This window comes from Gallus gallus, chromosome 1 (assembly GCF_016699485.2).
Source record: "Gallus gallus isolate bGalGal1 chromosome 1, bGalGal1.mat.broiler.GRCg7b, whole genome shotgun sequence".
Lineage (NCBI taxonomy): Eukaryota > Metazoa > Chordata > Aves > Galliformes > Phasianidae > Gallus > Gallus gallus.
The window spans coordinates 146,396,186-146,414,432 of NC_052532.1; the positions used below are offsets into that span (position 1 = coordinate 146,396,186).

An 18,247-nucleotide genomic window follows, 5' to 3' on the forward strand; every position below is an offset into this window, starting at 1 on the left:
AGATCAACACTTCCTGCCAATTTGTCACCTGCAAACTTACTGAGGGTGCACTCAGTGCCCTCATCCGTGTCATCAATAGATATTGAACAGGATGGGCCTCAATTCTGACTCCTAGGAAACACCACTTGTGACCTGTCGCCCACCGAATGTGACTCCGTTAACCACCAGTCTCAGGGCCTGGCCATCCAGACAGCTCCATACCCAGCAAAGAGTGTGCCTGTCCAAGCCACGGGCTTCCAGCTTCTCCAGGAGAATACTGTGGGAGACAGTGTCAAAGGCTTTGCTGAAGTCAAGGTAGACTATCACAACAGCCTTTCTGTCATCCACCAGGCGGGTCACTCGATCATAGAAGGAGATCAGGTTGATCAAGCAGGACCTGCCTTCATGAACCCACGCTGCCTAGGCCTGATCCCCTGGTTGTCCTGCACATGCCATGTGATCTCCCCCAAGGTGATCTGCTCCATAACCTTCCCTGGCAGCAAGATCAGGCTAACAGGCCTGTAGCTCCCTGGATCCTCCTTATGGACCTTCTTGTAGATAGGAGTCACACTGGCAAGTCTCCAGTCTGCTGGTACCTCTCTGATTGACCAGGAATGCTGATAGGTGATGGAAAATGGCTCAGCTATCACCTCTGCCTGCTCCCTCGACACCCTCAAGTGGGTCCCATCCAGCCCCATGGACTTGTGGCAGTCCAGGTGGAGTAGTAGATGTCTAACTGTTTCCACCTGAATCCTGGAGGGTTTATTCTGCACCCCATCCAAGACTTCCAAGTCAGGGGGTAGAGTACCCTGAGGATAACTGGTCTGACTTTTAAAGACAGATGTAAAGAAGGCATTGAGAACCTCAGCCTTTTCTTTATCCTCAGTGGTCACGTTCCCTGCTGCATCCGGTAAAGGATGGAGACTCTCCTTAGCCCTCCTCTTACTGTAAATATATTTGTAAAAAAATGTTTTGTTCTCTTTTACCCCAACAGCCAAGTTGAGTTCAAGCTGGGCTTTTGCCGTTCTAATTTTATCCTTGCACATCCTAACAACTTCTTTGTACTTTCCCCGAGTTGTCCATCCCTCCTTCCAGAGGAGGTAGATTCTGCTTTTCTCCTGGTGCCCCCAAAAAAGGTCCCTGTTCATCCATGCAGGTCTTCTTCCCTACTGGCTCATCTTGCTGCACAGGGGGATAGCTGCTCCTGTGCATTTAAGACTTCCTTCTTGAGGAGCAACCAGCCTTCCTGGACCCCTTTACCCTTCAGGACCGAATCCCAAGGGACTCTCCCCACCAGTGTCCTGAACACTTCAAAGTCCACCCTCTGATAGTCCAAAGTAGCAGTTTTGCTGCCCTTCCTCCTTACTTCACCAAGAATACACAACTCTACCATTTTGTGGCCACTCTGTCCCAGGCAGCTCCCAACCTCCACATCTCTCACTACTCCTTCTCTGTTTGTGAACAGCAGATCAGGTGGGGCCCCTCCCTTGGTAGGCTCTCTTACCAGCTGAATCAGGAAGTTATCTTCTATACACTCTAGAAACCTCCTAGTCTGCTTCTTCTGTGCTCTGTTGTATTTTCAGCATATATCAGGTAAGTTGAAGTCCCCCTGAGAACAAGTGCTGGCAATCATGCAACTTTTGCCAGCTGTTTGTAGAATGACTTATCTGTCTCTTCATCCTGGTTAGGTGTTCCATAACAGACCCCCACCAGGATGTCTGCCTTGTCAGCCCTCCCCTTGATCTTTACCCATATTCAACTTTATAATATCCAGCCCCAAGCTCAACAACACCAAAACACTCTCTAACAGAGAGAGCCATGCCACCAACCCTCCTTCCTTGCCTATTCCTTCTGAAGAGCTCATAGTCATCCATTGCAGGACTCCAGTCACATGTACACAAGTATATGTCTTGCTCCATTAAAAACAACAGTCAGCCAAAGCCCTCTCTTACACTATTCAGCCTGTGCAGCCTATGTGTGTACTTTGATCAGTAACATGCGTTTTTGTTTGGGGTGGAGGTTGCTATTATTTCACAGAGAAGCATAACTGTTTCTTTTAGCTGCCTTAAAAGAAGGTGGTGGTTACACCCATAGCTTCAATGACATTTCACCCAACCCACAACACGAGGAATGCAACTTGGGATAGAGAACAGTCTATGATGTGAAAGACAAATTATTACCGCCACAGATGTAGAACAAGTATTTTTACATAATTGACATAGTGTATAACTTGAAGCATGAAGAACGAAACTTTATTCAATATAAATACAGGCCATTGTCTGCAAGCCATAATAGCTTTGGAATTTTGGAAATCATGGATAGAAATGCTATTTGACTGTATGCTCCGTCTTTCTGGAGTAGCTGATGGAGCACTCTGCCTCATACACTAGCCATCGCTCCGCGGCTTGTGAAAGACACGCACGTCAAGACAATACATTAAGCCACACCTACAAGTGCTAGGAAAGACAGCTATGACTTCAATCACAAATAAATACATGTGTTTTGTTTAACTAGGGACAGTCAAGAAATGTGTTATGATCTGAGGCTGTAGGATTAATGCACATAAATTACAATGCATTAAACCCTCATGTGGATGCCCTCATTCAGAAGAAAAACAGCCATCTCCAGAAGAAACTCCTGTAGAGTTTCACACTGAAGTTTAAGGATCAAGCAACAGTGAAATCAAATCATTTCATTTCTAGGTAGCAGCATCAGTACATAACTTCATATCTTTACTTACACTGTCTTAGTGATCCATATGAATACTTAGTTATGTTTTGGGGTTGTTTTTTTTTCTTCTCGTTGTTCTGATTTGTTGAAAGACTGCATTCAAGATCAAAGTGATTTACTCATGGAAACAAATATGAATTATGGACAGGTTTATCTTGTTGAGGTGGAGAACCTATTTTAATAGTCTGTCCTTGAAGGCTAATGGTTCCAGTTTGGATTTGGGTGCTACTGATTAAGATTGTAATAAGACTTACATATCTGTGTTTCTTAAATTTGCTACCATTTTTATCAAGGCAAATGATCTTGGAGCACCATTTGTGGTTTCATTGGTGTTAGAGACAATGAGACAAAGGGTCGATTAAGATAAAAAAATGTGATTGCCAGGGGTTTCTCCATAGAAGCTTGACAGATTTGGATCACTGAGGATCTGATCGAGTGTCCAGACATGCAGGCTCTTAATGAAATATTCAGTTATTAAGATATGTGAAACTACAGCAATTTCCTCTTACAGATGTCAGTGCTATGGATAAGCATGTTCCTCTCTGTTGGGTTTATTTAATCCTGGAAAAGGGTCTCATGGAGTTAAGAGGAGCCGGAAGCTCAGAAATGCATGAGCATCAGGCCGGTGAGCCTCACCTTTGTGCCTGGAAAGATCATGAAACAGATCCTCGTGGAAGACATGTTAAGACACCTAAGAGATGAGCAGGTGAGACAGCCAGCAGGGTTTCACCAAGGGAAGATCGTGCCTGACCAATCTGGTGGCCTTCTAGGAGGGATGGCATTGGTGGATAAAGGGAAGGCAACTGATGTCATCTACTTGGATTTCTCCAAAGCCTTTGACATGGTCCCCAGCCACATCCTTATCTTTAAATTGAGAGAGATGGGTTTGAAGGGTGGACTATTCAGCAGAAAAGAATTTGGATGGAATGTCATAGCCAGACGGTTGTGGTCAACAGCTGTATGTACAGATGGAGGTTGGTGATAAGTGGTGTCCCCCGTGGGTCTGTCTTGGGACTAGTACTCTTTAACATCTTTATCAGTGACACAGGTGATGGGATCGAGTGCACTCTCAGCACGTTTTCTGATGAAACGAAGTTGTGTGGTTCAGTTGACATGGCAGAAGAAAAGGATGCCATCCAGAGGGACCTTGATAAACTCAAAAGGTGGGCCCATGTGAACCAGTGAGGTTCAACAAAGCAATGTGCAAGGTTTTGTACTTGAGTCAGGATAATCCCATGTATACAGACTGGAAGAACTCCTTGAGAGCAGATCTGCTGAGAAGGACTCAGTGGTCCTGGTAGATGAAAAACTTAGCATGAGCCAGCAGTGTGCGATTGCAGTCCTGAAGGCCAATGGTATCCTGGGCTCTCCATCAGAAGAGGAGTGGCCAGCAGAGTGAGGGAGGTGACTGTCCCTATCTACTCTGCCCTTGTGACATCCTATCTGAAGTACTGTGTGCAGATCTGGGGCCCCCAACACAGGAAAGGTGTGGAGCTTTTGGAGAGGGTCCAGAGGAGGGCCACAAAGATGATCAGAGGGCTGGAGCACCTCTCCTATGAAGACAGACTGAAGGAGCTGGGCTTGTTCAGTCTTGAGAAGACAAGGCTGTGGAATACGGCGTTCCAATGTTTAAAGAGAGGTTAGCAACAGGAGGCAACTCTACTTTTTTGCACTGATAGATAGTTACAGGACAAGGGGGACTGGTTTTAAACTAAAGGAGGGAAGATTACATTAGATGTCAGGTGGAAGCTTTTTACTGAGAGAGCGGTGAGGTGCTGGCACAGGCTGCCCAGAGAGGCTGTGGATGCCCCATCTCTGGAGGTGTTCGAAGCAAAGTTGGATGGAGCCCTGAGGAACCTGACCTAGTACTTGATTTAGTGGTGGGCAATCCTGCCTATGACAGGTAGGTTGGAACGTGATGATCCTTGAGCTCTCTTCCAACCCAGGCCATTCTGTGATTCTATGACTGTGAAGAGCCTGAGATCACAGAAAGAAAAGTGTGGGAAGCACCGTGAGGTGGGATGTGACTTGGAAGTTCAAGCTTTGGAGATCTGTCTGTGTGGAAGGTGAGGAACGACATCAGGAGAGCATACCCCCTAGCTCCCATCTGGTTCTGAACATATGAAATCTCCAGACTGACCAGTTGACAGGGACTTCTCAACTAGCACAGCCACCAGCGCAAGGAGAGAGCGAAAGGTCTCTTTGGGAGCCTTTACCTGTGCCACCGCTGCCCCTGCTGGCTAGCTATGCTACTGCAGTAGGAACTTTCCCTCCAGTCTACTGGGTGACAGAAAGGCTAGGGTGAACATGGAAGTATCATTTTTTTTTCTCTTCATTTCTGGAGGTAAAATGGCAGTTTTAGGCTCCATTCAAGCACTGTTCATGTTCCAGGCCAGAAGCTATTGACTGAGGACGCTTATTACAGCCTTCTCTGTAGTGAGCAGGCATATTACTTAATACTCCTCAACCAGCCTCAAACATCTTTCTCCAATACTTCATTGTCTTAAGTAAACATAGTATACAGAGAAACAGCCAGTGACGATGGATCTATGCCAAATCTATCTGATTTCAACGTACTATGCGTTGGCCGCAAAGCAAAAAAAGGAAATGCTTAATTCACAGATGCCACCAGGGCATTTAAAAACATGATCAGCAGGACTGCTGGCCTTTGTGAGCTGCTGCTAGCGTTGTTTCTCTCTCAATGGAGAATTTAACTTCATGATAATTCAAAATCCATCCCAGCTTTACTCTCCAATAGGTAAACAGGTCGTCTTTGTTTCCAACTCCTACAATTCTGTGATTCCTTGTTTGAATTTCTGTCTGTCACACGGGATGAGATTTCATGGGTATCTTAGCTGATTCCAGACAGAGACACTGCTGAAATGGAAGGTCCTGTCTTTCTCTTTGACTTCATCCTATCCCTGCTTCTCATACACCCGCATTCACAAACGAATGGATGTTTGTGTGGCTGGTAAAAACTGAAGTCTTCTTTTTTGGTCTGTTAGCTTTCATCTGGATCATCTGACTAATCTGACCACAGCTTTTAGTGCTGGTGAAGAGCAGGAAGAGACAGGTTCTGGAAGAGACAGGAGACAGGAGTCAGGTTCCTACCACGTGGGTTCTCAAGCTATAATACCTGCATCCCTCAGTAGGAAATATTCATTTTATCAGGTGCCTTAAGTGGAATTGATCCTCGTTAATTCAGGGCCAGCTGCTCTCCTTGTGTCAAAGAGCTCAGAGAAGATACTGTCTAAAAATGCAGTGGGTAGGTTGGAAACAGGCCTATTCGGGGAGGCATACTTACTGATACAGCTTAAATATTCACTTTGATATTTACTTCCCCTCTGACCTGCCAGAACTGAGATTCATTGGTCCTTGCATAACACGGCAAGGCTTGTTTTTGCAGGCTCTTTCTGGTTGCAAAGAATGAATGATAGAGTAACACAGTGGAAAAATCCTGGTTTGGGGGAGTGGGGGGAGGGGAAGGTTAGGTATGGAAGGTTAGTGAGACTTCCAGCTCTAATGTTTTGTCTGATTTGTGAAGTTTGTCCAGTCAGCCATAGCCTAGGAGCGGTTCTCTGCATGAGTGAGACCGATTTAAATAAATAATCATTAAAGAGCAACATTCACCTGAGTCCTAATTCCCAACCAATACAGAAATGAGTTTGTTATCTTCACAGAACTATCTGGTTAGGTTGTTTGTGTCAGCTGTATATAATACCTGGCAAGTTCACACCCAGATATTTACATCTGTATGTTAAGATGCAGGAGCATGTAAACTACAGAGGAATCGCGCTTAAATTAACTGTGCTGAGCTTCCTCAACAGAGAAAATAAGGACACAAAATACCAAGAGGAGAGAGGCAATATTTTCTACAGCAATTTTAGCTCTAAGAACCCCTACAGATAAAGTACCCATTTAATTATTTCTGATTACTTGTTAGAATAAGCACGTGCCCACAGATACACAAAGCATAAAGTTTTGGTGCATTTGGTATTGTTAGGCTTCCCATATCCCAGATTCCCCATCGTGTTCAGTCCTGCGTAGATAGTTATAGTAATGATCTTTTATTAACTTGGCTGGAGTAGCTGCCATGACTCCCAGTAATGACATTAGTGTTTAGGTATTTGTATGTCTAAGCACTTACATAAGTAATCATATCACAATGTCAACCTATTGTACTTATTATTTTGTAAATGTTACAACCGCCACCTCCTGTTAAATACAAAAAGGAAAAGGAAAAAAGAGAAAGAAAAACGTCAGAGTGCCCGAAGGAATCCTGCTGGTTTTAATTTATTGTTTTGTCTTAAACTCTGTGAGCTGTGAGCCAAAGTAAACTAATTGCATCTACACTTTGAGGCAAAACTCCCGTGTTATACTCATCTCTTCCTCTATGAAAATCAAAACATCTATAAGCATATGAGTGTTTGAAGGGATAGTACTAACACATCCAGGAGACAAAGAGAAAGGGATTCATTCTCTTGAAGGGAAGGGATTATGCACTTCCAGTCTTTCCTGCAATGGTACGAACTGAAAGTTCAACTGACTCCTTATCTTTAAGATAACCAGTCATGCCATTAAACAGAGCAAGAGATAAGCAAAGAATAGGTGACTGACAACAAAGTGGTTTAATGAACTGGCCTTTTACCTAAGAAGATCTGAACTCAACAGTGGTGTCAAAAGTGTTGGTTTGACCATTTTGATTTACTGCCTGCCTTCAATCAACCTGGGAATCAGCTTAGGATGTGTTTCAGTGGACGCTGAATGAAGTCTTCAGATAAAGAAGAATGCTTTCAGTATTTGCTATGATTCAGATCACTGTTTCAACAAATGAGTGAACTATTTCTTATTTCCTACCTACCTATCTTTCTGCACTGGTAGATCCAAGCTTATTGTTAGTACTCTCAAGTCATTCCCATGAAACCTGAGGGGAAAACAAACAAACAAACAAACAAAAACCACAAAACAAAACAAAAAACCATCACAGTTCTATTCCAGAAAATCTCAACATTAATTAATGCTGATGTGGATTGTATGGGAAACATGAAGGCACTTTACTTGTCCATTGAATGGCCAACAGAAGAAAAGGACACAAGTTTCACATTTTCCATGTGTCGACGGGAACATTTACATTAATTTTCGTAGACTGGGATCATACTTTGCATTCGTGTTTTCACAAATGATGTTTTAAAGCCTGGTTCTACTGACAGATAAGAGCTTCACAGATATTTTCAACTGATTTCAATTTAAGCAGGTGAAAGTACATGGTGTTTTGTTGGTCAAATTCATTGGCAGATCTAATGAGTACATTTGCAGCACATTTTTGTAATAGGATTATAGCAGTACAGAAAATTATTAATTATTTTTTTTCTGGCATCTAACAACTTTAATTGTTAAATCACTTTAAAAAAAAGTACCTATGCTAAGATAGGTTGGGTTTTGGTGAAAAGCAAAGGAAGTGAGAGTATTTTGTAGCTAAGGTGTCCTTTGGTATCCTCCTGTGTATTGCAAAATAGAAATCAGAGTCCCAGCCTTTCAGCAAGAGGCCACAGCTAGGCTATCTACAAGTTTTCTACAAGAAGAGCTGCCCTCTTCTACAGTAAGCTCAAATCCCTGTGAACTAAATTCATAGGATAAAATCTACTCCACTGTAAATGCCAGTTCTCCCTCATTCTTAACTTATAGCATGTGGGGGGGAGGCATGTACTTTTTTCCTCTGGATGATAATTTCTAGATTTCTTTACTTTCTTCCTCCTGTATTTATCAGAGTAAGAGCATGCACACAGGCAGCTGGCATAGAGAAGCTACATGGTCACATACTAGCTTACTTTAAGGCAATGAGTTCAGGTGCCGGAAGGACTGGCACTCTACTTGCAAAATGGAGTAAAGGCCCAGATAGATCTAAGAAAAATGAACTTTATATAGCTTTTGTTACAACCATTGTATAACCATCCTAGCTGGAAAACACTTGAAGCATTAAAAAACTGGAGGGGGGCGAACAAGAAACAATACAACAATCTGTTTCTATCATAAGGCATAAATGTGCTTTGGGCCGATTCCATTCAGAGTATGCAGATATTTTCAAGGAATTCAGGACATAAAATCCCATTGAATCTACTTGAGGGAATTAAAATCGATGGAAGTAAGACACCCTCGTACTTTAAAAGATCCGTGTTTAATTCTTTTTGGGTCTTTTAGAAGACACAAGTATGAGTCATTTACTTTCTGGGCAAATGAGAATTTTTGGCATGACCTTACTCATTTCCTATAAACAGCATTTGGTAAAACACAAGAAAAATAATTGCAAATTTAGAGATCTACTGCTTAATGTATGTTCTGCTCTCTTACTCTTTCTATAGAATCGGTAACAAAAGTTGTTTTTTCAATATGAAACGCTAATGAAAACTGCCTTTATCTTTTACATCACTGATAATAAGCATCCTCACTTGGGAGATTATTATGGAAAGAAGTATTTCTGTAAATATTACAAACTTCCTTGCCTAGTACAGGCTAAAACACGCCAAAAAAATGTTGTACCAAGGACCGAGTTTGTCACTGACTTGTTACACCATTGACAGTTTTTTGCCAATACTATCTAACACTCACTTTTTTTCACGCTGCGTAGCATTATGCAATTCAAATAGCTTATATGTAAATTTTAATATAAACGACATACTCTAATTTATGAAATTAAATATAATTATAGATCTGGTGAAAGCAGTAAGAAGAGAAAATAAGGTTCAAACGATGCAGCAAATGTGTTTTCAGTTGGGAGTTGAAACAAAACAGAGAAGTTATAAAATGAAAATGATAACAATGCTATTTCAAGAAAAGGACTTTCCATAGATAATTAAAAGATTTTTGCTAAGGTAGATGACATCAGTGCCAAATAAATAAAGGGAACCATTTCTTCAGTATGTCTATGAAAGAAGTACCTTTTGTTTGCATACTGAGACGAATTTTCATCACCAAATTTAAAATCCTAGTTCATGGGATTGTGCAAGGGAGAAGATAGGCAAGATAGACTTAGCCCATTTCAGGCACTGAAGCAGGGTTCCCACCCGCTGCACTGAGAGGAGATGATGGCATACATGAGCATTTCAGGCAGCGGGGCAGCATGGTGGCCATGCTGCTGGTCACAAGCATTGGTAGGAGAGGAAGAGCGAAGACATGGGATACCAATGGGCAGAACACTGGGACTCGGAGGGGTGTGATCTCAGTGGTGATCTCAGTTCAGGAAGAAATGAGTTAAACTTCAGTTTGAATATTCCCATGTCGTAGACTCATACAAAGCCAGGCAGAAGAGAACTCCTGTTGTAAGGCATTGACAACCTTGCCAAATTAGTCTAACCTGTTCTTAGTACACTTCACTTTTCCCACAGCCTCTCCAGGCAAGGGGAGGCTCTACAAATCTATCCACTGAAGTCCAGTATCAGACAAAACACTCCACCAAAACCACTTACAATGATGAAGGGGCTACCTTTTCTTTTTTTTTTTTTTCTGGTAAAAATGCTCAGTGTTATGCAACTATTATTAATATTAATGTTTCCCTGTCATTATATGATTGCACACACCTTTCAAGCACACACAGGTACAAATTATTCAAAACAATATATTACTGATAAAGAAAATGAGAGACAGAGAAAAGAAAATCTACAATTGGATGTAAATTAAAAAATGTATAGCAAATATTATTATTGAAATTACTGTAAGTACACTTGAGTGAGAAAAAAAAACAGTCTAGGTAATGTGTTAATATGTCAGCACAAGAAGAGTTAACTATTCAACTGACCTGAGAACCCTAAAACTGTTAGCTTTAGTTCAATGTCCATGTCAATGGGAGTTATTACATATCCTGCTGAAGACCGTTAGAAGTATGTTGTGAGGACAATACAAAGTCTAGCAGAATTCTGAAGGCTGGGATAAGGATGCAGGCCAGGCAACCAAGAACTCTTCAATCCCCATTTTTTTGACTTCTTATGCCAAAAGATAACTCACAGAGCAACCACAAAGTGGAGGGACTCCTTTCCCAGCAGAACACTCATCATGTAGGAGCAGAAGTGTTCTGTCACTGTCCAGAGGTAGGAAAGCTCATTCCTGAAGCACCTGAAAGAAATGGATACAAAAAGTGTAACTGTCAGCTGTCTGAATCAAGAGTCCCAAATAACACTGATTTTACAGTCTCTGGATCCAGCTGATGTAGGCTGAACTCTTCTCGCACAGCACTCCCATTGGCAGCAGAAGGGCATCTTCCAATTTGGTCTCATCTGAAACTGCTCAGTGGAAACCAAAGTGCAGTGGGTGAAGAGATGTTCTTGCAAAGCTGTTGCACTGCTGATCTGAACTAAAATGTAGGTGCGGGTACTAATGTCGGTATACAATGTAGGCACAGACATCCTCTGTCACTTGGCCACCTGAAGTGGCTCATGACCATTAACTTTGACCTTCCCTGAGTGACTTCGGTATTTTGGTTCTTCATAATTGAACAGAACCCAGACAGTCTTACAGATAAGCAAGATACTGTCCATATAGAAGAAAAGGCTATGAATTTATGTTCAGTAAAGGGGACATAAATTCCTTCCATTAAGGGTCTCCTGTTTTGTTTGTAGTCAACCTAAAAAGTCATTAGAGTGAAAAGGCAAAGACTTACACTTTGCTTTTCTTCAGAAGGGAACAGCCTAAACACTTAACTCGTCTTTTTAGTCTCCTTGTGCACACTTAGGTATCCTGAAGTGCCTGCCAGAGGTATCCAAACCACAATCTTATCCAGTGAAATCGAAGACCTTGTCTTCAAAATGGCATGGATTTTTTGGGACCTGTCTAACACCCGTGACTAAGAGAACAACCTTGGGTGGTTTAAGAGTATGAATCATCCCTGAACAAAACTGGTCATTAAAATGTTTTTATTCCAGGGCAAAAAAAAATAATAATCATCATCTATGCCTGCTGGACAGCCTGAAGAAGTGAAACGTGAAGACAAACTCGGGGGCAGTTTAAAACTGAAATTGAATTTAAACGTAAAAATCTTTAGAGATCTCTCCGCCTCTGAAAAGATCTCCTGGTTAAAAAGCTTCACGACCTACTGCAAGAACGTACAATCTGATTTATCGTTCCACAGTGAGGCCCTTAACCACTGGATTAGAGGGCACTCAGCCCCCGCTTCTTAGCCATCCACGGGACAACAGAAAGGGGCAGAATGTGGGTGAGTGAGAGCAGCCCAGACTGTGGGGACGTCAGTGAAGGATTCCTGATCTTTGCCGAGTGACATTTGAAGAGCTTGTAGAAGAATCCTGTAGAATGGGAAGACACCTTCTTCTTTCCTAACCGTGAGCTATTGAACCACACCATAAAGCCTGTACAAGACAGAGATGGGAGCGATGTGAAGGTTCACTCGTTTGGACAAAATGAATTCTCTTGAATAAAAGCTAGAGGCAACTTCTCCAGCAGGAAAGCCTGGACCCGAGGCAGTCAGCAGTCTCCATCCACTCTGATTTTGGCACTTGAGAGAAGGGAGGGAAGCTTACACGTCCTGATCGGCTTTGTGCTCAAGAGGCATTTGGCTGCCAGTTCTGGACCATCCAAGTCTGACCAGGAATTCTGCAGCAAGCTTAAGTCTCCCCTTTGGATCCTAGGCAATAGTCATTTGGTGTTCAGGTCCTAGCAAGGAACCACCCCAACTCTTTTTTTAACTCAATGACATCTTTGTCTGCTGTTCTTATCAGCGTTCCCAGGCTGCATCATCTCTGCGAACTAGTAGGGTAAAAAAGCAGGAGAAAAAAAATGAGTTAGAAAAGTACATAAGAATAGCCTGGCTTACAAATGGAATGCAGGCAAATTTAGCCAGATTTTACTTTGTCTCTTTGCAAGTCGAGATGGGCTGCGTTGTGAACTTTTCTTTATGGCTGGAAGTAGTCGAGACCCCATCAGCACCCTCTGCCCAGAGCTGCCAGCAGCTGCTGTGCAAGTCCTGCCTCTGGTGTTCCTGCAGGAGCAATTTCGGGATCTGAAAGCACAGAGATAAAGACCTGAAGCATTAGCTTGCCTTAAAAATAATTGCACATTAAATCACAATAATAATAATAATTATTATTATTATTATCATAAAAAAAAAAAAAGGCGCAGAACGTACCCTACCCTTACCAAAATCATAACGTTTACTAATTTAAATAGAAAGACCTCTCTGGGCTTCCAAAACTAGTCAAAACTTCGTTAAATCTCTTATAACTTAAAACAGCAAACCCACTAAACCAGTGTTTTTATTATGAGAAGTTTACACTCCAGCTGAGCACTTGAGTGCCAAATTGCAGCCAGAATCACACTTTCACAGCCAAATTAGAAACTATAAACTTAGAAAGCAGTGTTTTACGATGGAGCCCTTTGCCAGGCACTTCACTGGGGCTACCAGCTGCTCTAATAATAAGCGAATGTCATTGAAAAATAAGAATACCGAGCGTTCAAAAGCGCTGTCTGAGAGCAAATGGGTGAACGCAGCGCGCCGTGCGCGATAAGGACAGGCTTAAAACTCTCTTAACTCCAGGTGTGCTCCACGTTGTAAGAGGGTCTCAGTGGCTCCGCACGGGGTGGGAGCAGCGATCGTGCCGGTGTCACTGAGACAAGCGGCGCGCCCGGCAACTTTGGACGGCTGAAAGCGATGCGGAATCGGTGGCTGCTACCTAAAACGCCAGCTTCCAAGTCGGCGTGTGGAAACGCCGGGGAGCACAAACAAAGCCGTGTAAACGCGCTGCGGCTCTCTAAGCACAGAGCAACGAGGCGCTGAGTCAGCCGCGCACGCAGTCGGAACGATTAGGTGCAGATCGCTATCGGGCTCACCACCGTTCTTCACCTACTGTTTATCTCCTTCGCTCGCCACCCCGTTGTGAAGCTCAAATCAAAATTAGGAGGAAAGGAGGCGGCTTCCTCGAAACTCGCTTTAAAGCTGCCTTTGAAATAAAGCAGCTTCCAAAGCGTGGCTGCCCGGGAGCAGAGAGAGGCGCGGGGGGATGCTCGGGTTGGGCGAAGGGTGCTCCAGAGAGGGACCCCGCAGGGGCCGAACGGGGATACAGCGGGGGAGATGCCCTCACCCCGAATATTTCAGGGTCTCTCTCGGCGGGATACAGAGCTGTATTCTGGAATGTCTTGTTCAGCCACAGCGCATCCGCTCGTTTTCTATCCCTTACAACAGAGGGAAAGATCGCGCCCTTCAATGTGCGCGCGTCAGAAGCGCCAGGTCAAAGGCAGGCAAATGCCAATTGACCCGCGGTCGGGTGGGCAGCGTATCGACAACGCCAACCGTCGACACCTCGCCCGGCTGCGGCGGCGGCTTAACCCGCCGGGAGCTCAGCCAGCAGCACGGAGCTCCGCGCCCCGTCGGGGCTCGGCGGTGGCCGCGTCTCCGCCGCTTGGCTCCGAGAAGGGACCGAGAGGCGTTCCCGATCGCTTCGTGCTGCAGAGATAACCGCGTCGGGTCTTCGGCTCAGGAGCCAGGCGTTACCGCCCGGCCGTTAGGAGGGAAAAGGCGCTTCGGGAGCGAGAGCTTCGAACGGAGCGTTTCGTTTGTAATGGGGAAAATAGCCGCGAGCCGCTACGGAGCCGTTCGAAGCTTTCGGTCCGTGCAGTGAACCGAGGGCTGATGGGTGAAGTCTCCGTGCCGCGGCCGACCCGAGGGCTGCCGGCGGCGGACACCCGTGAGGAGGGCGCTGCCGTCGCGTCGCATTCGAGCGGTTGGGATAAGAGCTCGCTTCCCCCGCTCGAACGACGGCTGAGAACAGCGCTCCTAAGCCCGGGCTGCGAACCGCTGACGGCAGCCCAACCGCCCGCGGGTGCTCCGCGCCGCTCGGAACAGCCGCTCGGAACTTTTGTCGCGGCTGCGGGCCCGTGTTAAGAGTTAAACGCGAGAGTTCCGGCCGGTGCTTCCTCACAGCACAGCGGGCGGTCAGAGCTCCGGGCTGCGTGCGGAGCGCCGACGGGCCGAGCCCTGACCGACGGGGCGGCCCCGTGCGGGCGGGCGGCGAAGAGGCGCGGAGGGGAGCCCCGCGAGCCGCCCGCCGACGGCGCTCCGCGCAGAAACGGCCGCGCTCGTCCCGACCGGGGATCCCGGCGGAGCTCCCTCTCGGGACGCTGCTCCGGCAGCCGGACGACCGGCGGACGCCTTTAGCCGCCCCCGCGCGCGGCACCGCGCGGCTGTCGGGCGACGCTCCCCGGGAGCCGCCGGGCACCCGCGGCAGCGCGCATGCGCGAAGCCGGCCCCGCCCCCTCCGAGCCCCGGGGGCGTGGTCAGAGCCCCGCCCCGCCCCTCCCCGCGCGGAAGCCCCGCCCCTCCCGCGGCGCGCGGCGGCGGGAGGCAGCGGGGATATAGCGCGGGGCGGCGCGGGGGCGTGCGTAGAGCTGCGCCGCGCGGCGGGAGGAGGAGGAGGAGGAGGAGGAAGAAGAAGAAGGAGAAGGAGTAGGAGTAGAAGAAGAAGAAGCAGAAGAGGGGGCGGCGGCGGGCGCAGCGCCGGGCCGGGCGTTTCCGAGAGGGGCCCGCCCCCCGCCGCTCCCTCCCGCCCCGCCGCCCCTCCGAGCCGGCGGCCAAGAAAACCCAGAGAGACCTGGCGGCTCCCGGAGAAGGGGGAGCGCGGGCGGTGGAGCCGCGCGGCGGGAGGAGCGCCCCGCAGCCCGCCCGAAACTCGCCCGAGTTGGAGAGCGGCGGGTGGAGGAGGCCGCGGCGCCCGGCGGCGGCGAGTATGTGCGCGGGGCGGGCGGCCCGGCGCGGCCCCGCGGGCGGAGCGCGGCGGCTGTGAGCGCGGCGCCCCGGGGCCCCCGCAGCGCCCGAGCCGCCGCCGCCGCCGCCGCCGGCCCCGCAGCGCGCTCCGCGGGCGGCCATGGCTGCGGGCGGCCGCTGACCGCCGCCCCGTCGAGGACGAACCCTGGCCCGGCGGGCGGCGGCGCGGAGAGAGGCTCCGAGGCGGGTACCGGCACCCGTCCCGCCCGCAGCGCCCCGCGCCCGGAGCCGCCGAGATTGACTGGGGCGGAGCGGAGCGCGGCGCGGCCGCGGAGCCGGAGCCGGAGCCGGAGCCGGCCGAGGAGGAGGAGTGCGGGCGGCGGGACACCATGTCCAAGCCGGTGGACCACGTCAAGAGACCGATGAACGCTTTCATGGTGTGGTCGCGGGCGCAGCGGCGGAAGATGGCCCAGGAGAACCCCAAGATGCACAACTCGGAGATCAGCAAGCGGCTGGGCGCCGAGTGGAAGCTGCTGAGCGAGGCGGAGAAGCGGCCCTTCATCGACGAGGCCAAGCGGCTGCGGGCCATGCACATGAAGGAGCACCCCGACTACAAGTACCGGCCGCGCCGCAAGCCCAAGACGCTGCTCAAGAAGGACAAGTTCGCCTTCCCCGTGCCCTACGGGCTGGGCGCCGTGGCCGAGCACGAGCCCCCGCACGGGCTGAAGGCGGCGGCGCTGCACGGCGGGGCTGCGGGCGGGCTGGGGCCCGACTCGCTGCTGGGCAACCCCGAGAAGGCGGCCGCCGCCGCCGCCGCCGCCGCCGCGCGCGTCTTCTTCCCGCAGTCGGCCGCCGCCGCGGCCGCCGCCGCCGCCGCCGCCGCCGCGGGCGGCCCCTACTCGCTGCTGGACCTGGGCTCCAAGATGGCCGAGATCTCCTCGTCGTCGTCGGCGGGCTCGGCGCTGCCCTACGCCTCCTCGCTGGGCTACCCCGGCGCCGGCGGGGCGGGAGCCTTCCACGGGGCCGCCGCCGCCGCCGCCGCCGCGGCCGCCGCCGCCGGGGGGCACACGCACTCGCACCCGTCCCCCGGCAACCCGGGCTACATGATCCCCTGCAACTGCAGCGCCTGGCCCGGGCCCGGGCTGCAGCCTCCGCTGGCCTACATCCTCCTGCCGGGCATGGGCAAGCCCCAGCTGGACCCGTACCCCGCGGCCTACGCCGCCGCGCTATGACCCGCGCTGTGAGCCGCTGCCCCGGGGGGGGAGCGGGCGGGGAGCGGCGGGGCCGCCGCCGACCTGTTGCGCGCCGCCCCGCCTCGAGCTCGTGTGTGTGTTGCATGCGGATAGCCGAGCTGAGAGGGAATGAGAAAAAGGGGAAGAAAAAAAAAAAAGACAAAAAAAAAAAAAAAAAAGACCAAAACAAAAAAAAAACCCCAACCTCCCCCCACCCCCCCTCCCCCCTTCCTTCCCCCTCCCGTCCGTCCCCTCGAAAAGTGCTTCCTCGGGGACGTGGGCTCGGGAAGGGCCGCGCGGGGATGCGGCGTTCCCCCGGGACGGTTCCCTACGGGGGCAGCGGTTGAGGCGGTGCCGCTCCGCTCCGGGGGTGTCAGCCCGGGACTGTACATGTGTCAATGTCTGTGGCAACGTTAGGTCTCGGATCGGAAAGTCTGTCGCTTCCTTTGCCCACGGTCGAGTCGGTTTGAAGCTGAAGAAAAAGGGAAAGAAAAGAAAAAAAAAAAAAGAAAAAAAAAAAAAGTGATGGAATGCCTTTCAAAGGGAATAAACATATTGCGGGACCGTTCGGGGCTCGCGATATGATCTAAGGTTAAATCAGACTTTTTTGTCTGAGTGCTAATTATCTATTTATTATGTAGCTGAACTGAAGCAGAGCTTTGCTTTGACGGAAGAGTATTTCTCATTTAAAGAAACCCCGTCCCCGCCACCACGGAGTGTGTCACTGTGTCTCGGAGAACCCCCCCTCCCGACCCCCCCTTTATCCCGTTTAGCTGATTTTAGAGCGACCGCAATTCAATTGCAAATGACGATTCGAAACCGGAACACAAATTTTAGAGGGGAATCCTCCATCGGTTTATAGAGTTCTTTTCGGTTTACTTTTGTAATGTGTATATTTTGACTAATGGTTGTGAATGAAGCTGGCTAACCTGTATTTAGTTTCATTTTGGCTTTATGTAATATAAAGTAAAAAAAAAAAACGACAGCGGGAAGAAAGAAAACAAAGATTAAGTATTGGTTTTAACATTTACGTGTAAATGGTTTTCTTGTGTGACCTTCTAATTTAAAAGTTAGACGTCTGAGCGATATCTGTGCATTAGATTCCGACTTTGCCACTCTGTTCGTTTTTGAACAAAGAGTTTAAATAAAGCCTGAAGCAGGGAAAGGAGAACCCCTCTCGTTCTCGTGGCGTTCCTCGCAGCTCCCATCGCATCGCCCCCTCCGCGCCGCCCCGGCTGAGGTGTACGGTGTCCTCAAGGCGCTCTTTGTTTCATCCTGAATAGATTGACGGGGATATCTAAATCGGGCCATTGTTATCCCGAGCCAAAAAAAAAAACAACAAAAAAACCCAACAACTGATTTATCACTATTTTTAATCGCGAATAGGAAAGAAGATTAAAAAAAAAGAAAGGGGAGGAAAAAAAAAAAAAAAAAGGCCACGTTGTGTTATCTTAAAAACCAAAGCATTCGTAAGCGTTCGTGGACGGCAGCAGAGAGTTCACGGAGTGCGCTGAGCCCGGTGGCAGCGTTTAATGGGTTCCCAGCGGCGCTGCGGGAGCGGGATGTGCCCGAGCGCTGCTTCTGCTTGGCGTCACCCCGCTTTGCA

General features: G+C 48.5%; 1 protein-coding gene and 1 long non-coding RNA gene across 7 annotated transcripts; one reads left to right on the forward strand and one right to left on the reverse strand.

Moving 5' to 3' along the window:
- Nucleotides 1-2,209: 2,209 nt before the first annotated feature.
- Nucleotides 2,210-14,728, reverse strand: LOC121108178. 6 transcript variants are annotated; one of them, XR_005842474.2, is made up of 5 exons: nt 13,157-14,728; nt 12,561-12,712; nt 11,360-12,459; nt 7,571-10,815; nt 2,210-5,785 (listed from the first exon to the last, which is right to left on the reverse strand). It is a non-coding gene; the product is annotated as an uncharacterized LOC121108178 (long non-coding RNA). The 6 variants fall into 6 exon arrangements; XR_005842475.2 differs by having other exon boundaries at nt 7,571-7,633; nt 10,708-12,459; XR_005842473.2 differs by having other exon boundaries at nt 7,571-7,633; nt 10,502-12,459.
- Nucleotides 14,729-15,484: 756 nt separating this feature from the next.
- On the forward strand, nt 15,485-17,149 carry SOX21 (SRY-box 21). The gene has a single exon (NM_001396674.1). The coding sequence runs from the start codon at nt 15,799-15,801 to the stop codon at nt 16,639-16,641; it is 843 nt and encodes a 280-aa protein (NP_001383603.1). The 5' UTR covers nt 15,485-15,798; the 3' UTR covers nt 16,642-17,149.
- The last annotated feature ends 1,098 nt before the right edge of the window (nt 17,150-18,247 follow it).

Excerpts from the sequence above, each read along its gene's own strand:
- SOX21 (NM_001396674.1), top strand. The coding sequence starts at position 15,799 with ATGTCCAAGCCGGTGGACCACGTCAAGAGACCGATGAACGCTTTCATG.